General features: G+C 36.8%; 2 protein-coding genes across 2 annotated transcripts; both read right to left on the bottom strand.

Annotated features, from left to right (window-relative positions):
- Positions 1-988: 988 nt before the first annotated feature.
- On the bottom strand, positions 989-2,089 carry LOC131318840 (protein RDM1-like). The gene is made up of 2 exons (XM_058348844.1): positions 1,824-2,089; positions 989-1,671 (listed from the first exon to the last, which is right to left on the bottom strand). The coding sequence occupies exons 1-2, from the start codon at positions 1,999-2,001 to the stop codon at positions 1,298-1,300; spliced, it is 552 nt and encodes a 183-aa protein (XP_058204827.1). The 5' UTR covers positions 2,002-2,089; the 3' UTR covers positions 989-1,297.
- Positions 2,090-6,144: 4,055 nt separating this feature from the next.
- Positions 6,145-9,203, bottom strand: LOC131318839 (zinc finger protein 8-like). Its single transcript, XM_058348843.1, has 2 exons — positions 8,348-9,203; positions 6,145-6,294 (listed from the first exon to the last, which is right to left on the bottom strand). Exons 1-2 carry the CDS (start codon positions 9,086-9,088, stop codon positions 6,244-6,246), a joined length of 792 nt encoding a protein of 263 aa, XP_058204826.1. The 5' UTR covers positions 9,089-9,203; the 3' UTR covers positions 6,145-6,243.
- Between the last annotated feature and the right edge of the window lie 15,484 nt (positions 9,204-24,687).

Raw genomic sequence — 24,687 nt, 5'->3', positions numbered from 1 at the left:
TTTTGCATAAAAAATGAAAGAGATGCAAAAAGAAAGAGAGGGCCGGGGGGGATCGAGGTGGGAATTGGAAACCCAATCAACTGGGTATAGCTCCCTTACAATTTCTAGGGACCATCCAAGAGAAATAACAGTGAATTAATGAAGCAAGGTTCCTAATGTCTTCAATAGAAACTGATACGGTAATTTCCCCAATTCTAATAGAAACTGATACGGTAATTTCCCCAATTCTATCATTGTCGTAAGAAGCTTTTGACCGTAGTAGCTTTGTTGGAATAGAATTTAAAACTTGGATTTAGCCGGCCAGTAACAAGCGATGGATGTCTGTTCAAGCCGTAAAAGTTCAAACCCTAAGGTTGCAGTAAATAGTAGTAGAATACTAGTAATAAAATTGGGAGAACTCAAATAAGGGGAAAAATATCTTTACCATATTTAAGATTAGATCTGTGGGAGATTGCCTAGGGAAACCCAAGCCAAGCTCTGTGCAGCCTCTCCCAGTTCAAGCTTAATTTGATGGGTTCAGGGTAGGAGAATAAAAAAGAACGATAAAATAATCCTTTGGGATTTGAAGGGGTATTAATTTTTCGTAATGTATGCAAGTGGTGTGGTGAAGGGCAATTAAGTCATGGAATGAAAGATACATCTTGAGTTTTGGTAGGAACAAAAAGAGTTTTAGAAGGAACAAAAAGGGTTTTGACATTATCAGTACCCAATATATATATATATATATATATATATATATATATATATATTTGATGTATTGATGAATTACAAAGTAATGTTTATTTTGTTACGGGTACAGGGTTGCTTCTCGGTTACCCAAAAAAAAAAAGAAAAAACTTTACTCCATACTCCCATTAGATATGTAGGTCCTACATACATAACTGCAATCAGGTGGATTCACCAATTTCTTTTAGGAGTATATTAAAACAAAGAAATAACAATAGTATATCTACTAGGTGCAACTATCACAACGTACAAGATCATAAAATTAATACGTAACATAGTATTTTGTATAACAAGTACGTACTATGTGAAAATGAGCCTCCATTGCAATCGTCGCCTGGCTATGTGAAATCCAACAGACAGACAAACGATGACAGGGCAAGACAGTATCTGAATTACAAGATAAATGCATGCAATTTGAAGGTCATGATAAACTACAAACAGCAGTCGTTCCAGTACTAGCAAGAGACAATTAACCCTTCGCATGCATCAAAATCTAATTAACCTAATTAAAGACAATATATCGACTACTATCGATTCGCCTGGCCTCTTATCCGGCCATATAGTTACTTAATTAGTACTGATGATGATAGAATGGATCCACAAATGCATGGTAATTAAGGGGTTCATTGGACCAAATTTTAGCAAGAAAGAGGTGAGATGTGTTTTGCCTGTGGATCTCTTCAATTAGCCATACAGTAGCCTCGGCCTTAGCAGGGTGCACGAAATTGTCCATCGGAACCTGCTCTTGTTCAGTATCGAGTCTTGCTTTGTCCCACTGCTTCATCTGTACATTGGTAAGGTAGTGCAGTGGCTGCTTGTACAGTTGCTTCATTGATTTTGCTAGATCTTGCCATGTGTTGAAAGGGATAACTGACCCTCGATTTCCTGGGATTTCAATCTCTTTCATGTAGTCTTGATACATTTCTGCACGTCTCACCAATGATTCTGCATGCATTCCAACAACCATCAATTAATTTTTCTTCTTTTTGTTGATCAGTAATAACATGGATCATATATAATTGTAATTAAACATAACAGATGAAGATACTGGAAATCAAACATAACAGATGAAGAGACATGCAGTATTACAAAATTACCCAAATCTTCCTTCCATCCCTTCGCACTTTGGCTACTAGTTTCCCCTTCAACGCCTTTTCCTTTCGTATATCTCGGGGGTACTAGGGCACTAAAATATTTGCTGAGATCATCGGATTCTGTATCTGAATCCGACGTTAACATACACTGATTTTGCGAAGATATTTGCGTTCGCAACATCTTCAAACTAGAAGATAGCTGGGCAATATATAGAGAACGATGAATTTTTTCTTTATAAAAATTGAAGGTCCTGAATTATTCTTTTCTTGAAGGGGCAGATTCATAGATTATTGAAGTTTTATAGTACTGTTTGCAATTAATACAGTCTAGGAAAAAACAGATTCATTTAGAAAAGTGAACTGAATTTTATGATAATTGGTGAGCATTCTTTGTTTGTTTTGATTAGCCAGATATTCATTTAATGTAAAATGGGAATGCATTTAATTTAAACCACAAATATGATTCAAATTAAGGTCTAAAGTCTGAAAAGCATTAGGATACACCTCATACGTTTTTGGTTTAAATCAAGGGTAATGATTTATGTGCTCCACTTTCAATCAATGCAATCCTAAAGTTTGTATTCTAGGATCTTAAAAATACACATACCACATGAGCTTAAAGGAATATTTTTAAAGTGCATTTATAAAAACAAAATATGGAGTGCGAAAAATAGTTTTCAAAAGCATATACGTTCGCATCAACCATTAATGATGGGAATAATTGCGTAAGCAATTAAAACAGACCCTAAAAACAAATTTGGTGCCCCAAAATTCTTGGTAGGTCATGGGTGGATACCACAATTGGGCTTTGGAGACTCTTTTTTTTCATTCGTTAAACATAATCTACTCTATCCACTTGTGGTTTGAATCTATGATCCTTTAGGGGTTGGACCCAAAGCCTGTACTGTGTTGAATTTGTGATCAAATAAATAAAATATAATTAATTGTTGCTCATCCGACCTCTTTGGTTTGTGCATTTATGAAATAAGTATGTTTGACTCAAAATTAATCTCACAATGAATCCACTCCATTAACTTATTTTTAACGCAAACGTAATCTTATTTATGTTGGTGCCGATCCCCGACCTATATATTTTTTGCAGGCCTTATCTACTCGACAAAACAAATAAAACAAAACGTTCCGATCTTGTTATTAGACTTAAGACATGAGCAATTAATTTGAACAGCACATCCGCTTGCTGTCTAGCTTCTAAGTCAGTCACAACAGAAAAAAATTATTTAGCAGTCTTGGGGCACCATTAACAAACATAATTACCCCCAAGGAGTTTGAGTTTGAAGCTAGCAATGCACCAGATAGCGCAAACTAGTGTGGGGCAGGACCACTGTTCAAACTGTCAACCTCGTTTGCAAGCTTTATGGAGTTATTTATACAACTATAGGGGTTGTGGCCCCATGGTTTCTTAAATTCCACTGCCGCCGGTAGGACCAGTAGTAGTACTGTTGTTTCTCTCCTTTTCTCTCTTAAGGTTAGTGGTCCTAAGATAATGTGTGTTGTGTTCTCGATACGTCTTTGTTATGCCCTCTTTTATCACCTCTTTTGCATCATATGCACACACAACCCCACTTAATGCATTTACTTGTGGACCCCCTGATAGGTAGGGATGTTTTCTCACTATTAAAGAATTTAAAGTTGCTATTTTCTTTCCGGTTGCCAAAATGGAAGTGCAGGTACGGTACATGTCAGCTCTATCAAGGAAATTATCCTATCACACGACATCACTATCTATAGGAGATCTACTGTAGCTATGTCGGGACTGAAGTTGAAGTCCCACCATGTATGGGTGGTATTAGCTAGAAATATGTTTTGCCCCAACAAGAGATTATGGGAAGCTATTTGGTATATATGTCCGACTTATGACACATGAGGTGTGGTCTTCCAATGGCTTTATGAGCAAAATGCTGCATGTCATCTTGTTATTGGAGAGGAAAAAAGCCACTTGGTAAGATGTGACTATGAGCCCGGAGCTAGCTAGCAAGGATTCCGGAAAGTGAATATGAAAATGAAAGTGGAGTGAAAGTCGGCCCTAAGCACGATTCAATGACGTTCAATCTCGACATAAAGGTGGAGTTCATCTTGTTATTAGAGAGAAAAAAAACAAAAAAGAAGCCATGTGGTAAGGTGATCAATATAAGTTACTTTCATCATTAGTGGGGAAGAGTTTTTCATTGGTGCGCCTAGGTATAACTATATTTCTGACCTTAGTTATATAATTCTTCTTGCACCCGGCATTTTGCAATTGGTGGACACAAGGTATTGTCAAAAGCGCCAAAAGATAATTAGGAGGTGAAGGAAAGCTGGAACTAGGAAAGAGTACTACTAGAGTGTGGGTAACATGGTCTTTTCACAAATGGGGGTTGGCCTGCCTGTCTGTAGGAATTTATGGGAATGCCCAATCACATTCACATACTAGCTGATGAGGAAAGAGTTACTGAGGTGCTCCCTTACTTTACTCTTACACATCCAACTTGTTCTGCAAAAATTCAAAGTACCATTCAACAGTCTTGTCCCCAAAGCTGCATCAATTGCCCTTTTCATACCTTTCTGTGAAACCCGGGAATTCACCTCACTGCTTTTACCTAATTGTTAGAACTGAGACTCATATGTTAAGTACAAAAAGATACTAAAGAGTTCTAGAAATAATGTCAGATGTCGGAGTGGAGCAGAACAAGTGGAGCGTAGCGGAGCGACGGCATCTGGCCCATCACCAATGATCCAATGAAAGTAGATTGGGCTGCCCAGAAGTTTCGTAATTTGGGGGGTGCGGGGGGCCCCGCTGTATGATACGGTATCGTACAATGGTATTTTTGGGATACAGACCAAATACCAAGTGAGGGTTAGAATAGAGTAGGTATAAATACTCTATGTTGTAAACTCTATTTTGTACTGTGATAATAAGAACAGCAGCCGCTCTTGCTCCCGTGGAGGTACCCGGTTTGGGGAACCACGTATATCTCTGTATCGATTTCTTTATTGCTTTTATACTCGTGAATCGTGTGTGTGTGTTGCGATCCTAACACTAATCTTATGACATTGTAGTTAAGTGTTAATGAAGGGATTTGGGGTCACTGTAATACGCCAATGGGGCCGGGCATTTGGGTCGTTGCAGTACGCCAATGACACGGGTTTCTGATCACGGAGACTTTTGAAACTCTGTCCTCCATGAGATCGTATATTCGATTCTACAAAAATCAAATGTTTCAAATCTTGGGGCCACTGCAAAGAGTCTACTATTGCAGTGGAAGAAACACAGTGTTAATTAGCAGTTACTTACCATATTGCTGGAGGTCCCTTAATTCGATCCTCTGTCCTCTGCAGTGTTTGTGTAAAGGGCATTTATTTAGCAATATGTACACAACCACAGACTTTGTACTATTATGGTAGATGGTCACATGCATCTTTCAGTACTAACTTCTGAATTCTCCAGAAGAGATCTCCATCTCTTCTTTGGCTTTTGATCAGAGTAGTTTTGCAAAAAAAGTTCAAATTCTTCTGTTCTATTCACCTTTATAGGGTAGTACAAAAGAAGAGGAAGTAAATAAAGATGGCTGTCTAGCTAACTACCCATAACTCATGTGTTTCTTGTTGGGTGTGATTCCTTAGCTCCAAGGATTTACTCTGGTTGAAGTGTACATAAGTTGATCCGGACACCATTGACTGTCGAACTAAAAAAAAATCATGTGTTCCTTTAAGCATTAATTATAATAGCTGGATACATATTGTTTGAGAGTTTAGTTTTGCCATTTAAAACCGTCAGAGGTTTGACACTGAAAACTGCAAAAGTGAAATGCAACGAAAAGAAAAATTAATGTGGAGTTGCAAAAGTGAAATTGCCAATACTTCTTGATTTGTTTGTTTCTCTATCTCTCTTCTCTCGTTGCTTTTAAAAATTTCTCTCAAAACTCAAACCGAACAGAGTCATGATATTTGTTTTAGTGAGGTCACATTCAAAATGAATCTGACCAGCATATTAATTTTTGTACATATTTTCCGTGCATTGGTTTTTTTTTTTTTTTTGAACCGCGAAAAAAAATTCATTATTGTCCTGAATTGGTACCGCTAAAAGTAGGGACGCTATTTGGCTACTATATAGTATTTGATATGCCACTTTACTTGGCATCAATGACCTGTGTTATTCAAGGCAAGAATTCTTTTCGTTGATAACCGTTTTTAGTGGTCTTCGGTGGTATATGATAACCGGGGAAGAGTGCCAGTCTAATTGGAATGCTCATGCCCTTATTGATTCTAATTTTTCATTATCAAAGATTGAAAAATTCTAATGACACGCGTTTGGACCAACACTTAACACACGAGGCGAGAGTTCCTAAATATGCCAACTTCTGAAAGAGCAATGCTAACTTCTGTCCTTGTGACTCATGGCAAGAGGTTCCACCTCAACTCTAATTCATACACCTTTTACACATCTTTGGGGTTTGACTGGCACAAAAATTGTAATCTACGAGAGCGAGAATTGAGAACGTGAGTACAGAGCGAGAATTGAGTGCGAGAACGAATGACATTGCAAAGGATTATGTAACATAAAATACAAAACACATAGTGAATTAATTAACACAGAAAGTAGTGTATGTAGCTTTATTGAGCTTCAAATACCGTACCATGTGATCATCTGATCAGTTCGTGCAGGATGTCAAAGTAAGATTCTAACAGAGGAGTTGGATTTTCTGCAGTGCTTCAACTTGGAGTCACAAATTACCTTTGAATTTTGGTCTGGCACATGCAAACTACTGTTGTTATGTAATGGTGCTTTGACATGCATGTATTGGTGTGACCACTTGTAATTTATTTACTGTGGTGTATGATCAATTTGGTTGGAATCTTGCAAACCTCGTATAGAGTGTATTACTTTCTCGGTGTTTGGGTTGGCATATGATTGTCGATTGTACGAGGTGCTAACATGGTTGGGATGTCGTATGTTTGTTGCGATGCCTTTTTTGTTAGGATCAAGCGCTAACCATCTTACCAAAATCCTTAAATAGTGGTAAACTGTAACTTTATTTCCTTATACTAGTATAAGCGTAGCGAGCCCCAAGCGCCAATGTTCGACCCACGTGAGCAGGATGCTAGCCCGCGATCAACAATCCCCCTCACCACCTACTCGCAAGCAGCATGCCATCCAGGGGAGTTGAACCCGTGACCTTGGCTCTCATATTAATTGTTAGGATCAAACATTTACCATCTTATCAAAATTTACACGTAGTGGTAAAGGCGCAACTTTATTTCCTTATACTAAAGCATAGCAGGTCTCAAGCACTACGGTTCAACCCGCGTGGGCAGGAATTAAAATGCTGGCTCGCGACCAACATTTCCCTCTCCCAATTCTTGTACTGTTCTTTTGGATATCAATAAAACCTTCTATTCGCTGGTAAAAAAAAAAAAATTCTAACCCTAATTATCTCTCTGATTAGTGTGAATGGAAACCAGTTTCCCATCTGTGTGGAGAGTCTAAAACCCACACTTTCCCATCTGTGTGGAGAGTCTAAAACCCACACGTGTGTATCCACACAAATGTAGATCACTACGGCATTCTCCTTCTATTGCCTGTTTTGACCTATCCCCATCACGTGAGTAGGAGGATGTATGAAGGAGGAGAGATAAACCAGATCCAGGGACCCTATAGTACGTGCTTCCAAAATTATTTTCAATGGTGCAGGGTGTGTGGTTTAGATCACGCACTACCCTCTGTGGTGCATCCCTGTATTACAGGGTCTCGAGATAAACCTCTAATTACTATTAATACTTTGATTAGCACTTTAGAAAAATTAGGCCAAAAAGATTTACAATGCCTTTCAATTAATCAAGGAGAAATTGTGGATAATATTATCATAATTAGCTTCTGATTTATTTCATGCTACGAAATCACAACGTGCATTGATTTGAGTACATAATTAAAAGCATATCATATACTACTAGTAGAGTAAATAAAAGAAAACATTTTCTTACCATGTCTAATTAGGTGATTAAGGAGCATACTACTGTTATCCCCGAAAATGTACTACTAATAATATCCAAACAAAAATAATAAGTCACATTTATAAGCTAATTTTTTGGTTCGAAATGATAGATTAATTTTAAATAAAAACTAAAAAATTGTTTTTGTACGTATGTGCGCTACTATCACATCATCCCGGTGATTTTTCTGCCCAAGATTTCTGAAAGAACAATGCTTTAAACACACCTTCAAAACATAACTCCCGACACAATCATATTCAGAATTGTGAGATGTACGTGGATCCACATACATCTAACAATAAAAAAACATAGTTGTGTTTTAAAAGTGTGTCCCTGGATTTTTTGTTTCTGAAATAATAGTACCCGAATTAATCACATAATTCATTTCTATTTTTTAATTATCTTTCCGGTTTGAAATTTAACGTTTTACTCTTTTTCTCATTTAGAAAATTGACAGAAATGAGAAAAATAGAAACTCTGTTTTTTCTCAAGAATATAGTAATACAAAATATTTCCTACAGGTGAAGATCCAAACTCACATGATCCTGCACGCTTTGAGCGTCAGAGCTACCAATTATCTTCTGCGACGGCATCGCATCGTTAGAAAACAAGGGCAACGGATGATGCATTAACGAACGGTCACGATTAAAACCACCCGAGCTTTGGACTGCCGGAATATTCCTCCACAACGAACCCATTGGGCTCCCGTTTATGGGCTGCTGCTGCTGCTGCTGCTGATGATGATGATAATGAGAAATATATGAAGAAGAAGAAGAAGAAGAACCGTAACTAGTTCCATAAAACCTAGGGGTAGTATCGTAAATGCTGCTGCCGCCGTTAGTAATACTAGCATTCCACGAGTGTTGGTAACTAGCCATGAGGGGCGGTGGCACCGGGGCGGAGCCAAGGCGGTAACCTCCGTGGAACATGGCAGAGGCCGCGGTGGAGTGGAGGTGGGCCCTCTTGGCGTGCTGCCGTTCCCTCTTGTGGGCGTTTTGGTGGCCCCCTAGGGCTTGGGAGGTGGGGAAGTTCCTGCAGCAGTAGTGACACTCGAATTTTCGGTTACTATCTCCGCCGCTGTCGGTTTCTTTCGGTGGCTCTGGGGTGGTGGCGTCGCCAGAGAGTACTGATTCGTCTGCGGTGGTGGTTGTGCCGAATTCTATGCCGAAGAGGCGGATGCCGGTTTTTTGATCCTTGACCGGTGCGGGGCGGATGAAGGGGAGCTGAGAGAAGGACTCGACGTTCATGAAGTCGTGTGTTTCTCTCTCTATCTTTTCCATGAGGATTGAGAGAGAGAGAGAGTGGTGATGGTGGTTGTTGTTTTAGGTTAAATGAATAAAGGAGGAAAGGTGGAAGAAGTGCACCACCTAGGAGTGGAGGAGAGGGAAAGAGAGGAGAGAGGAGAGAGGAGAGAGAATCAAAGTTATTTATACCAAACAGAATTATTGTAGAATACTAAAAAAGATCTATCGGAAATCACGTGGTGGTGACTTAATTTCTTTGGAATTATATATATATGGTACTATGTGATGGGCAATTTAAAATAGAGATACAGTCTGCACACATGAAAAATAGAATTTTCTTCAAAATGGATAGCTAGCATACTAGGAGGAGGAGAGTGTGAAAAAGAAGAATTCGAAGATGCATGTATGGAGGTACATAAGCTTTGTATTAAATAAAAAATCTGAATTATTTTTTTGTCTTTACTTAAATTTTTTTATTGTATTTTCTAGTTTCGAGTCAATTTTTTAATAAATTATTTGTTCGTCTCGACGAAAAGAATCTAAAAAGTATAAAATTATGCATTCATCTATAGTTTTTTTTGCCAATTTATGCGTTTGAAGAATTATTCTAAAAGGAAATGGAATATAGGGTAAGCTATAAATGGAGCACCCCAAGTATTTAGTATATATAGTACTATATTTTATTTTACCTGATATATAAAGATATCTAGATGTTGGTCAGGATTTTTCTTGCATTCGTTAGAAATATAATGCCGTTCTCCCTAATCTTATTGGTCTTTCTAACAATTTCAAAGATTAATGAAATTTTTTTGTTGTTGAAAATAAAAAAGATGTCTAGATCTTCGTCTGGCCATCCCTCCCGTGTATAGCTTGTTTGCGATAATTGTGAAAACAAACTTTATAGCTTTAGGTTTTGATTTTCATTATAGATTATGAATTCTGGTACAAGTGGATAAAATTATTTACTATATCTGTGAAGTTACGAATAGCTGAGAGTGTTTGCTAGAAAAAAATTAGAAAACCAACTTTCAGGAATATAGAATATAAAATCTGGCGGGAAAACACCTCAAATTCAGCTATTTTAGAATAACCTTTTAGATCATTGTTTAGCTTTTAGAAATTACTAGAATCTCGAAATCTTTTTTTTTTTTAATCAGCAAACAAAAATTTTATTAAAACTCAATAATGGTTACATCGAGAAGAAGGGGAAGGAAAGAAAATTCTACTAATAGCAAATTTTATTGAGATTTTAGTTTTTAAAAAATGGTTGTTAATTTTGTTTTTATTATGCTATCACATATTTTGTACAATACGTTGACAATTGTTTTTTAAGAAGTAAACTCTCAAAATTGTCTCTTAAATTTTTTTTTCGTAAGTACGGAACTATGCAGAACTTACCACGAGTAAGCCACGGCATGGGGTACCAATAAGTATTATTACAAAATTGTAACTCAAGTAATTAAATACAGTATCTAAGACTCTGAAATAGACAATACATGCATCAGTTAGGGCTGCCATATTTATATTTTTCCTTCGATCTATCACTGTCATGTAAGTGAAGAACCATTAGTTTAGTGTTACTAGTAATGCTAGCTAGAGAAAATTTATTTATTTATTTATTTCAGCAACAAAATTTACTAGAAAACTCGACAATTCATTAGAGAAGATTTATTATTACTCCTAATAAAATTGGATCAAAGTTTGTTTGGAGGCATAGTGGTTCTGAATTAGTAGTTAGGAGTAGTGTATGGGGTGATATTTTTAATCTCTCGTAATAATAATGTGTTCCCTTTGTGGTCGTTAATTAATTTATTGAGAACAAAATCAATCAATATTCTATGAGTGTCATTATCACATCATTAATCTAGATAGATTCTGCTAATTAACATCATTTAGCTAGGTTTATGAATCACTTGTTAATGCTGAAAATGTCCTTAGCGGGTATTAAATATCAAAACACGTCATTGACCGCCATTTTCCCAATTATATTTCTCCATATTCCTTCCTTCTTGTAAATGTCTGATGGGCATCATTCGCATCTGTTGAAATAGATGCTAGCCAGAGCTGCTATTGCTCTTGTCAACAGTACTACTAGTGATGACTCTCTTCACCCTTTGTGTGATCTCTTGTCTGTGATCGATCGCAGGATCCTCAGGACCCAATCTAATGTGTCTGAAGTTGGTCTTAATTCCCGGGAAGCAAATGGAAGTGCGGACGCTTTCAATTTATCTTTCAGTTATTGTAATATTTTATCCGAACCCTCCACTTTTATGTGGGATATCAGAATAGGGAGGATGTTGTAGGGGTTAAATACCCATGGACTTATTCATCTTAGTTTCATTTTAATATATCTTCGGTTTACCAATAAATAAATAAAAAGAATGTCTAGCCACGAGTCATTAATTATGGAGGAAGCAAAGCAAATTAAGTTGTAAGTACTTGTAAGAGTGTAATGATCGACCAACTTTTCGTTTGTTGGTGGGTCTCTCTCCGTGTGTGTTTCTCTTCCTCTCCTAAGGACCAGCAAGGTAGTACTAATTGTTGTTGGTTCTTTATATCTGTTGCAGGGCTTCGTGCAATGTGGTCCTAATTAAGAACTAGAGGTGGGGAAAAAAAAAAAAAAAAACACCCGAACTAATCGATAACCAAAAGTACCGGACCAAATCAGTGATTTCGTTTGGTTTTTACTTTTTAGCTAGAGGTAATTAACAGTTTGGTCCGGTTTGATTTTTAAAAGTTTTCAGCCAAATTGAAAAAAATCTGTTCGGTCCGGTTCCCCAACTTCCGGTCCGAAATAAACCGGACAGGGCCGAATTTGCATGTATACATCCAAAAATTTAAACATTGATAGGGTTCCTAGTTCCTGTTCTGTACCGAAATTTACAATTACATGCATGAGAGAGAGGGTTTGTGTAGCCCAGGATTGTAAACTCTTCATTAATCTCTTTTTAATGCATAGTAATGATCAGTATAATCATTAATATTTTTTTATTGTGTGGAAGATGAATTGGACGAAGTAGTTACGCATGCATATTTGATCAACTTGAATTTCGCTATAGCTTAGACGACAAAAGTTCATTGAGTCTTCCAAAATAAATTGTTTGGAAATGAGACCGTTATGAGTTCTCGTTTTGCATTCAATCAAGAACCACACGAGCAATCTGTAGATAAGATCCCAAAAATAAGGAATTTATTGAAATAAAAAAGAAAATTTCAATTTTTCGTGTCAATATATAGTTCTCCTCTCATATTTTGCGATGTAAATTAAAGCTAAAGAGACTACAATAGAATAGGAGACAAAAAAAAAAAAAAAAAACAAGTAGTGTAGTTTACTACAGTAGTCATTTTCTTTCTTTTGAATGGAATGAAAATGATGTTGGCTTACAAAAGATGAAATCAGAACAGTGAGGATTTTTTATTTTTTTTTTGAACCGCGAAAAAAAATTCATTATTGTCCTGAATTGATAGAGATAAAAGGAGTGGGGATGATGCCTTTACTACCACATAGAAACGAAGGGTTACGCGACATCTCAGCTAGCTAGCATATTTAATTTTTCGCAAGTTTGATCTGAAATGGGAATTTAATGTTACGTACGTACATTTTTAGAGCCTCTGCGAAAACAGTATGCTTTATTCATGAAGCCCTTTGGCCCATTTTTGCAATTATTCCTACCACCGACTCCTCACAACTTCACACATGTACCCTTCCTTTTGCCATTCCAAAGACCAGTCCCTATCATCTCTCTCTCTCTCTCTAGAGATCTCTATCTCTCTCTCTCTCTCTCTCTCTCTCTCTCTCTCTCTCTCTGTGGGTGTGGATACTGGATAGATAGATTCATACATGATACAGTAGTATATGGTAGAGATGGGTGTGTAGGTATAATAACTCTATTTTCTACTAGTTTTAATTTATTGTTTTGAATGAAAGTGCACGTAGTACTAGCCATATTGGTGGATTGGACCACATCATGAGTACTGGACCCCAACCAAAACATGCCCTTAAAAGCACACATACATCTCTCTAAACCTAACAAAGAACAAACCCAATTCACTCATGCAATCGATCCCTCTTTTTGGCCATTAAAGTCATAGTCACAGAGGTTGCGAGGGGACCATGTTATTTTCTGACTTCATTCAACTGCAACTTGTTCCCTCCCTCTTAAAGTTGAAGAAAAATGTTACTGTATCTGATAGTGATGAACCCTTTCTTTCTCTCTCTTTGCTAGCTTAGCTACTACTGGAGTACTAGCTAGCTACTTGTTGATTTTCTTTCTTTTTAATTAATTTGCCTCTATATATATTGATGTGGCCGGCCGGGCATCATATATATATTCTATGCTTTGACTTTTCCAATTTTGCTTAATTTAGTTGTGTTCCCATTGTTCCGTACTATGAACCGCTCCCGAGCACCTCAATTGATCTTTGGAGGATCAATCTTATCATCACTAATTAATGAGCTCGATCGAGTAAAATAGGGACGAAATTCCTTATTAATTGACCCAAAGTTTATAGCAGTTAAGAGATTTCAAACTTTTTTCCTTAGGAAAAATCAAAGTCTTAAGTCTTAAGCATTTGACCAGGCAAACCACTCGGGGGTTTATGCAAATTAAACCATATGACCTATTTTACTAGAGTCACCACAACAAGAAGTATCACAACGGTCAAGATTATATTTTTTTTCTTGTTTTTCTTTTTGTGGGAAAATGCTTTATGTAGCTAGCTTCATGAGTCAGCATTTAGAACATATGATGGTGGCCTTGCGAACCATGGAAACCCTACTTAATTATTCGGGGATTTTTATGTCAAAAAGAATACACATCATGCTTAAACTAACTTTTGGTCATGTGATGTGAGCCTCATTCAGCGTGAATCTGGACCATATATATGTTCTTTGTTATCCTTTTTTAGAGTGTCCACAATAACAACCAAAATTAAAATATTTTTAAAGTTTAATTTGTACTATTTGTCTAAATTATAGCTTACAATGGTATCATCATACTTAGCAACCTCTTAACCAATAACCAAATTTAAGTTTTTGGATAATCAAAACTAGCAATCTTTTTTCTTTATGGATAACCAACTTTAATGGATCCCGGGACCACATTCCCTCTCTTTATTTTCTCTCTTTTTTCTCTCTCCTCCTATCATTATCAATGGACTTATCCACTCACCTTTATTCCCAACTCTCTCCATTAGAAATGACTTTTTGATTGTAGACTATTATAGATCTCAATATTGTTAAGCTTAGCAATTCCTTAAGTGAATAACAAAAAGATGATGTTGCAACTTTTAGTTAATGATAATGCAAAAATTGTTTTTGTTGGTGTCAAAACTTTAGAGCACAAAACGCTTGTACCATGTGCGGTATACAAGACTTTTATGCACTGGAGTTTTGACATAAATAAAAACAGTTTTGGAATTATCACTACTATTCAATTTTCGTTATGCTATTGGGGACACCCTTAGCTCTTAATAGAGTATAAGTCAATAAAACCTGGGAGTTTAGTAGGAAACTAATTAACATCTACTTGAAAATTCATCACAATAGCACAAGCCCAATAAATATTTTTTGGGTAAATTTAGAAATGATCCCTCTAGAGTGCATGAATTCTAATTTTCGTTCCTCTAGTACTAATTATTTCACTTTTAACCCTACAGTTTACATTCCATCCCAATTTCGTCTATGTCGCTGACGGCGTCAGTAAAACAAATGGAATTGGAGGGAAAAATTATCATTTTCCCTCATAGAGGGACTAAATTGAGAGTTCATGCAAACTACGGGGACTATTCTAAAATTTTACCTTTTGTCAAATGTCTAGTCCTCTCTCCATCACAATTAAGTTAAGGATAACCTTCCCAATTCATTGGAATTCTCTTTAAGAAGTACGTAATTCAATTATTGAGTTTCATCTCTCTCTCTCTCTCTCTCTCTCTCTTAGGTGGCTTGAGAATGACATTGGCACTGACAAGTGATGCTCCTGTCTTGGGATCTCCATTTCTCCCTTGCAACAAATGTGTTGGCCATAATCGTGGACGAAATGGATGGGAATGGGATATATCATATATGTATACAGCGTTTTCATATCTTCTTCAGCAGCTTGTTCGATGTGCACTGTACATAAAAAGTTGTGTACAGTTTTCATCATGGACATGTCTTATTTCATGCACTAGAAATGTGGACGCGCAGCTAATCTTGCGGGAACCACTTTTCCTCCCCACCAAATAAAATAAATGAGCATTAGAGGCCGGGTTGGTTCGGTGGTCAAGACCTGAAATTTGTAAAGACTACTGGTTCCATTTGGTTTTCACTTTGCGGACTAGATAGCATTATTACGGGAATCGACGATGTAAATATTGTTATGTGGCTATTAATTGTACTCTCAATTCATTATATACGGTGGAGGAGTTCAAAGGTTTTTTGGATGGTATTCGGAAGCTAAGGATCTAGCGGTATCTTTGGTGAGGTATTGTCCAGCTTTCTGTAGGATGAAGTCTAGCAATTTTTCTTTTTCGTGTTTTTATTTTCTCGATGTACCCTTTTCGAGTGAATAAAAAGTTTCGTTTGCCGAGAAAAAAAAAAATTCATTTGATACAAGCTAGCCATGGATGTACTCAACTATGTAAAAATTAAATCTATTTCTCTAGACATGTGACTCCTAAATAATTAACTTGTGTACGTATGAAATCAATTGATTGTCTGGAGATCGAAAGATATTTGTAAGCAGATCGAGGGAGAAGGTGGATGCCAGGGAAAACCAATGAATGCTAGCTAAGTGGAGATGAGAACATGGGAGCCCACCACTTTGTTGTCACAAAGGAAAAGCACAAACACATACACATAGCAACATTCAGTTGAAGCTAAACTCATGAAAACCCTTTTTTAACTGTCAATATAAGGATGGATGGGCACTTAATTCGAATTCTTCAAGAACTGATGGGTTTGTTTGATCGATCCTTGTTGTCTGGAACTTAGGCCTCTATGGACCACTACAACCCTACTTAACATCTTTTTCAGATGCATGTTGCATTCAACACAATATTGAGGGAGACACCTTCAATCTCAGACCCCATATATAGAGAGAGATTAATTATTTACGGCTCAGCTGTGAACAAACCAATTGCGATCGTCCAAAAGTATTTCTTGAAGGTCCGGATGTTAATGAAACTTTTTATGGGAAGAGATAAAATTCTTTTGTTGATGTTCATATATACAATTCTTTTGCTGATAAAAAAAGAATAGTAACAATATTAATGGAAAACTCACGAACCCATGCACTCATGATTAGGTTAATTAGGAAGTGCATTCGTTGTGGGTATGCTCCTACTCCGGCTTGATGCCTCATGCCTAGGGTCATTTTAATATTTTTAATTTGTTCTAAAAAATAAATAAATAATTCCGTAAAAAAAAACATGTAACGTGTTATTAATTTGGTCAAACTATATGATCATAAACTTTCTAAACTTTTCAATGTTGGAATTTCAACTATTCCTTTCAACAATGCTAAAAAAAAAAAATTGAATTGCAATTTTTTTTATTAATCATTGAAATTGTTACAAAAATTAAAATGACAAGGAATGATAACATCAAACCCTAAGCTAAGTTAAGGACTGTCCTCTGCCCACTAGAGACCCAAAGGCCTGCTAGCTTGGTAAGAAACCAACCCAGGAAAACACCCATTAAGGCTTTGCCCCATTACACCCACTGAGCCAAGTCCAGAAAATCTATGGGTCTGAAAACCACATCAACAATGCTAAAATAGCAAAGAGGAAAAAATTAGTAGATTAAATTTTTGAAAAATGACGGTTCATGACGTATTTTGATAATTAATACCCACTAAGAGCAAGCCAAGAACATTTGTTAATGCTAAAAATGTTCTTGACAGATATTAATTATCAGAACACGGCATTGGCTATCATTTTCCCATTAAATTTTGCTGTTGAAAAAAATACCAAAATATAGATAATCGTAGGTGAACAAACAATTATGGTGGCCTGGTCCCGCATACAATAATTCATTCAACTGAGTAGTCTATTAAATTTTCCGTAGCCTAAGTCGGTGAAGTATCGATATCACAGGATTTTCCCAAGATTTTGAAAACACCATTTATCTTAAATTTCTTGTTTCGTCTCTCATATTTGCATGTCCTCTGTATGTGGTTGCAATTCCATGATTGAAACGGTGATTAAGATCTCGAGAATGCTTCAAATATCCCATCAAAAGAATTCTACATACTTATCTATAAAAAAAATATCTAAATCACAGCTAATCAACATGAGTATCAGGACTCAAAATAATATCGGTCACTGTGTAGCGATATTATGAGTATCAAACAATTAATACGTAATGGGAATAGGTTGAAGAGGCCGTGAATTTTTAAAAACTAGTTTTGACAGAAGAAAACTTCTAGAGTGTCCTAAATTAGTCATAGCGGTCAAGTATCAAAAATGATCGAGTTGATACGTAAGGAAAACTGGCCGATAGGCATATACTGGATTGTGTAAAGATATGATCAAGAGGCACATAAATGAAGTGTGTAAAGATATGATCAAGAGGCACATAAATGAATATGCATCGGCCAACATACTATGTAGCAATCACCCATATTTGATAACCTAATTTCTCATGAGCCTTTAATTTCTTAGAACTATTACTATGTATGTCAAAATATAAACTATTACAGGAAGGAAAATGATTTTCACACTTCCATTTAATCATACTCTCTTTTTTATTTTTATCCATATGAATTTACAATATTGTGCTTGAATGCGTGAAAAACGTAAGGTTGGTTTTCTTTAGCTTGCTTTTCGAGTTGGGGCTTGGTGGGGTGTGTCTTAGTTTTTGGGTGGGGAGGTGTCTTGTCTTGAGTGGGAGGTGGGGGTGTTTTTGTTTGTGGGTGTTTGGGGTGTATTCCTGTGGTTTTGATGCTGTTTCGTTGGGTCCTTTTGGGGGTGGCCCCGTTGGGCGTAGTTCGGATTGATTTCTTATCAATCTTTAGAGCTTGATTAGCATGCTCTCTTATTTGTTCTTCTTTATTTATATAATATCCCTTTTTTGCCGTTCAAAAAAAAAAGGCAAGATGATAAATTTAAGTGAATAAAGACAAAAAAAAAAATGTGAATTGTAAAAATGGGAATGTGAAAATAAATATTTTTCGAGAAAATTAATGGAGTCTACTGCAGCTTTTGTCGGTATGGGAGAGAAATATCGTTCCCTTCCCTATGTTTTTTTCGGTCAAGCGGAAAATTCAATAAAACTTAAAGAGAGTACCACATAAGAGTACAACCAGAGTTTTTAAAAACTAGAGCACAAGAACTCGCAACCTAGTCAAGCACTTGCCTGATATTCAGGCTATCTCTAATTACAAATTCCCTTATCGCGATGGGCATGTCCATAACAAACACGAGCTCTTCTGTGCGTTACGCACCCATCCTGGCAAGGTGGTCGGCGCATTGATTGGCCGAACGATAGATATGCCTCCCTATGTGTCTATTTACTTCTCTCTCTCTTTTTGAAAGCGTATATGTCTATTTATTTCAATCACTGCAAAATGGTCCACTTCTTTTCTTTTAGGAAATTGATTTTAGCAGTCTAAAAATTGATGGAGGAACTCCAAAACAAAGTCGTTTTGTGTATCAACACAGTTCAGTTTTGGAGCCCCTCAATCAATTTTTAAAGTGCCAAAATCACAATCCTTTCTTTTATTCTAAGATCAGATTTTAGAGACCAGATCGAGTTAATTTATTTGTACTTAGCAGTAATTATGAATGGTTTATAACAATATTGATCCCTTTATGAAGATAAACAAACAGATCGAATTGCTTCATGTTCAAAACAAGAACAATGGCAATAATTAAAGATTTACTGCTTTTGCCGTCCAAAATAATTAGATTATTTTCTTTTGCACGACTTCTCAGATCGATCACCCAGGTAATTAAAGATTTATATCCTATACAAATTGACCGTAAAAATGTTATAATTTTGTCTGTTCCAACTACACTATCTCGTCTCACTACCTAAATATAATCTTGCTTAATTATACTATACTATACTATACTATACTATACTATACTAAACTATATAGTAGTAAAACTGCAAAGAAGCAGATTCCATGTAAGTCGAATATTGTCCAAAACTACCATACCATACCGAGGGTGTAAGTACTGTATATGTAGACTGTAGTAATATATTGCTTTGTAAATCTCGCATTTCACCTCCTCAAAACCATGAACGATATATAGAGAAGCATGTACTTGGCATTTCTTGTTCACCTCCCCCCGTCGACATATATGCATGTGAAAGAGAGGAAATGAGGTGCAATTAATGAATACACGAAATAACTAAAGGTGAAGCTGCATTCGCGGCAATAAGACTTTAAGGGCCCGTTTGGACGCGAGAAAAGAATTTGAGGTATTAGTCAATAAGGGGATAAGATAGTATGGGGTATTAGTTAATAAGAGAGGGCCTACATTGATGTGATGTTTATAGAGGGGGGATTAAATAGTAGGTTGTTTGGATGATGAGGTATTAGAGAATGAGGATTAAATAATATTTCGCTTGGATGGAGGATTAATAGGGGGTATAAGGAGGGTGGATGATATAAAAAGCTATCAAATGACCCTTTTGCCCTTGTGCAGTCCCTAAATTATTATGTATTACGTTTTATATGTAATTGCAAATTTAATTATTCTTTCACAATTTAAGCCGTAATATGTATTTCTACTAACAAATTAACGAATTTAGTATTATTATTAAACAATTTTTTTTTAAATTCGGTTTTTTTAAATAAATTAAGTGTTCCAAATTTCAATCTATTTGAACCGTTGATTAGCCCTAAGAGATATTTGATTCTACGACTTTCTTAAGGCTAATCAACGAGAGCCATAGAATCAAAATTTAATTATGACCATTTAAGATAAAATGATCAAAAAATTAAAATCTTTCCACCGATTCAAACGGATTGCATTTTGGAACACTTAATTTTTTACACCGTTTATATATTATAAAAAATATAGTTAAAAATTAAGTATTCCAATTTTCAATCTATTTGAACCGATGCGAATATCTTCTTTTTTTTTTTTTGTCATTTTATCTTAAATGGTCATAATGAATTTTTAGCTCTAAGACCTTTCAATGAGCATCCTAAGAGAGCACTAAAACTAAATAAGGAGTTTTAGGATAGATTTGAATGGAAAATATGATTTTGGGTAGAATGGAAAGTAGAAGTTGGTTGAATGGTGGATAGAGAAATGGGATAACGAGGGGTATTTTTGTCCACAAAACCCTCCTCCAAACCCGAATTATTTTTGGGGACCTCAAGAGGAGCCCAAAATTAATCCTGGAGAATTCCTAGAACTGGAGAAAACTAAAAAGGGGTAAGAAATAATGGGGGGAAAAATTGAAATGCCAAACAAGGGGAAAAAGGGTGGACCCCTCTCATATACCCCATCTTATTTTTTTCCCTTCCTTTTTTACTCCATCCAAACAGGCCCTAAATCTAAGCATCACACCTAAAAAGGAAGCGTCTCGACTATTAGGGCAATCCCTTAATTCGATCTCTGATACTGATACCAACATTTCGTTGGTCTCTCTTTTTTCCTTTTCATGGCTCTCCATTTTCCCTTGGCTTCATGGCACGTCGTGAGCCTTGTTTTTTTGTTTTATTCTCGGCAAAAGGGAAAGATTTATTAACCTCGACAAGGGTACATCGAGAAAAGGAGAAAAAGAACATGCCACTAAGAATCTGTTCCAGAAGACAGAGCAAAATTCTGAGCCACTACAAGAAATTAAAACAGAGTTGATGAGAAAAGAGAAGCACCCCCAACAAGTAGGCTGGGAGAACTAAACATAATTACAAGGGTAGCGTTCGGTTACCATTTTACTTTAGTTTTAGTTTAGTTTTTCAATCATTACATTATTTCTTTCTTTAATCACTATTCTATTTCTTCAATTATTACTTTCTCATCTCTTTCTATCTCTCTCCAATCATTATCCCTCTCTTCAATCATTACCCTATTTCTTTCTCTACCACTACCAAAACTAAACTAAACTCACAACTAAACAAAGCATTCTAGCCCAACAACCAAACCAACAGAATAAATAAGTCCATCAAATGGACCACAATTACTATAAGCCTAACTCAATTACAAGTCCTATTAAGGGGAGACATAACCTTAACAAATACAAAAGAAAGAACACCCATACGTAGGTGGGGAGACTCGAACTTCTGACCTCCTGGTAAAATGCAAGAGTTCTAGCCAACTGAGTTAGCCCCAGTTGATACGCCTGATGTAGACACCCTATTCTGGACTATCCAGATTGGTTTACTTACGGTTTTTGATTCCCCAATGATGATTAAGGTAAAGAACATCCCGAGATTGTTAGTGTGTTTGAGTTTTGAGCATTCCGAACCTCATTCAATTCGAACCCCTTTTCAAACCCTTCAAACCAGAACCGAATGGCCTCAACAAAACCCTACTGGCTCACGCTTGTACTGTTCTGGCGTGCGCTGGTAAACTGTCACATGTCAGTCATCGACCGTTAATCCAGTTTCCACTGGCGCACGCAGGTACAGGATGGGAGTACGTCGATCAAGACTAGTCAAATCACCTTTATTCAACCACGTGCACGAGACTTTTGAGCCACCCCCAGTACGCTGAACAGTCTTCTGACGATTTGCAACCGTGCAGGGCTGTTCCCTTCTCTCTCCTACACCTTCAATCAACTAGTCCCATGCATTTAATATATGAAAACTCCTCTTCCTAACTCAACCATCCCTTCTATGTTGGTTATCACCCCCTCTCCTTCACTCATTTGGCCTATATATACCCCCTTGCATTTATATACAAGGGGTTATCCACCATAAAAGTTCTCAAGTCTCTCCTCTCTTTTCCCCCCTTGGCTTTTTGCTCCCTCTCTTCTTTTATCCATTGAAAGAATAAGCAAATAGCCTTCATTCACCCCTCATACTCAAACACTCATCATTCATCTCTCAAATACCAAGCTCAAGCTCAAAACACACCACCAACCTCCAAACCAAAGGTATACCATCTTTTGCAAAGTTTCTGTTCTGACCCCTGAGGGGGGTTGACAGGGTAAAGATTGGTAATCAATACCAGTCCTGACCCTAAAGCTGGCAAGATTTCAAAGATCGTGTATGATTATCAGTGACGCACGCTAGTAATGTTAAGCCGTATGCCAGTTCTGGTAGTACGTGCAGTACTAGCGTGTGGATCACTGTTTAGCTATTTTCTACTTTTCTTTTTATCTTATCACCTTATTGCATGTTAAAAATCAGTTTATTGCTCTGTGTATTTAGAAATTTGTAGTGGTAGTCTTCTCGATATTTACTTCTATTTGCTTTGGAATGCCTCTGGGATCCTTCTGGTTGTATTCCAGAACCCAGAAGATGCAAAGTCAAGCACTAGACAAAAGATGAAACGGCCGTACGTTTTATGGCTCTAAAGTCATCTCTGCTGTCTGTAACTGTATTTATTCTGCTATATTATCTGCATGGTTTGTCCTGGGTGCACGCTGGTCCTTTCCAGAGCCCAGAGGGTTGAAAACAAGAGTTGTGGGTTTATGCTTGCTGGTGTACGCCAGTCAGTGAGTGGTGTACGCAGGTAATCTCTGCATGCATTGGTTCAATCAGTGTGCTTGACCGATTTCCTAATCCTAAATTAATGGGTTGCCCCAAGCGTAGGGCGGAGACCGACGTAGCACAATATCCGATAAGTACGGAGTCGAATCCACAAAGACGGTAATGTGTGCTGACTAAAAATTCAGGTTGTTTTAATTTAAACGGGCTCTTAGGTAGCCACCCTTTGTCGTTGATTGAGATTAACTAAAACTAAGATATAACTATTCTTTTTAAATAATTAAAAAGCAAAGTACGATCGTAGGGTTCATAGCATTCGCAACCAGTCCGGATTAACCTGCTTCATTCAGTGTCCTTAAAAACGTTCGATTTTAGAAAGAAAAAGATACCCCGAGAGATGCGAACATTTATGGTCACCGTTTACCCATGCGCAGCGGAGAATAAGTTTTGGTCCCCCATTCTCCCGTTCACATAGGCTCCGACAATACCTGGATTCGTCTAACGAACGTTCTTTACTAACCTAAAATTGCATTTTCTTTACTGTTTGAAAATAGGAGCAGTGCCCGAACTGGTCACAGCGTGCTAATCATCCCGCAACCCTACCTATACGACTACTCACTAATCATTGCACACGAAATTAAAGAAACCCTAGTTTGGAACATGCTTCTATTATGCGAGATGAAAAATAAACAAAATATCTAAGTTAAACAAGAACCAACGAACAACTTTTATAAAGAACATAAATTAAAACGAGATACCAAAGTGCGAATAATTAAAAAAAATATAAAATAACTTAAAGAAGAAAAAATACTCTGAATGAACGAACTTTAAATCTGAAACTGTAAAGTAATTATTCCCACAAACTTCTGTGTCGCCCGTTCCTCTTGATCTCGGCAACAGCAGCCTTCGGTTCTTTTTTTTGAAGTCAGTACACCATGACTTTTATAGGGGTAGGGTTTTAATCCCCTAATAACATAAAAGGCCTTTGGACTTCACGATATAACACATTAGCCATTTAACTTCGAAGGATTTTGCATTTTGATCCAAAACTTCTATAATTCTTCTTTTTACCCAAATTATTGGAAATCGAGCTCGAACAACCTATAAACAGAAAAAGCAAAATTAAATATCAATTAACCAAATAAATGACTAATAAATATAGCTTGGAGGGCCAAAATATGTATATTTTGGCACTTATCACAGTGCATGCAGGTTTCTTTCTGCGTACGACACCCCCGATTAGCGCTCTCCAGTCTGTCTAAATTGCTCGCAGAAGTGCTTGTTCTCAATCTATACTAATCATTTCAATAAAGCATACGTATCATTTTGTCACTTGTTACAGTTTTAATCCCCCTTAACTGTTCTCCCGCCCTAACTGGCTAAAAAATAATTAATGAGAGAAAAATGCAAATGTTTTATAAAACACTTGAGTAGAGACCGATTTTCAGATTGGGCGAGAGAGGTGTCATAAAACCCTTTCCCTCTCGTAACCTGGCTTCCGAACTTCAGATATCGAAGGCGACGATGGACCAGTCTATGCCTTTTTAAAAATCAAACAACGTAGCAAACGTTTCAAGTTCGATTCTTTGGGTGCATACCGCAAAACCCGAGTGGTGACTCTGAATTGTAGCGTTTCGCCGCGCGTTCCAAAAAAAAGGCACACCCGATTTTACACCTAAATAAGATTCTCAGGGGCGTGTGCCCACATCCGATCCCCTCTATTCCTGTTTTGAAGTCATCCCCCGAATAGTCAATTATGTTCAACTTAGCCTTGATCCAAAACGCCAATATATATAGTCTTGATAACATCCACCACTTCAGCTTTGTTCCGGAAACTTGTTGATTGTTGCATGTCATGAGCCTTTCTAATGGTTTGCCTCTCTTCTTTTTCTCTCAAATACCCTTTTTCTGAGTTTTATAATCTATATAGATATCTCTTTTTGCCAATAAAAAAAATAGATAACTTATTGTCACCTTTTGTGAATAAGTTGTTATTTCTTGTGACTCGATTCTGCACAGCAAATATCAAGCATTTCGGTT

This window comes from Rhododendron vialii, chromosome 3a, assembly GCF_030253575.1.
Source record: "Rhododendron vialii isolate Sample 1 chromosome 3a, ASM3025357v1".
Lineage (NCBI taxonomy): Eukaryota > Viridiplantae > Streptophyta > Magnoliopsida > Ericales > Ericaceae > Rhododendron > Rhododendron vialii.
Note: the sequence above shows the minus strand (reverse complement) of the source record. Positions and strands in the feature narration are given on the sequence as shown.

Bases quoted from the DNA above. Each gene is read 5' to 3' on its own strand.
- LOC131318840 (XM_058348844.1), bottom strand. From the start codon at position 2,001: ATGTTGCGAACGCAAATATCTTCGCAAAATCAGTGTATGTTAACGTCG. The intron at 1,672-1,823 runs GTAATTTTGTAA...GAATGCATGCAG, and splicing joins GGGATGGAAGGAAGATTTGG to AATCATTGGTGAGACGTGCA.
- LOC131318839 (XM_058348843.1), bottom strand. From the start codon at position 9,088: ATGGAAAAGATAGAGAGAGAAACACACGACTTCATGAACGTCGAGTCC. The intron at 6,295-8,347 runs GTGAGTTTGGAT...TCGCTCTCGTAG, and splicing joins CTCAAAGCGTGCAGGATCAT to ATTACAATTTTTGTGCCAGT.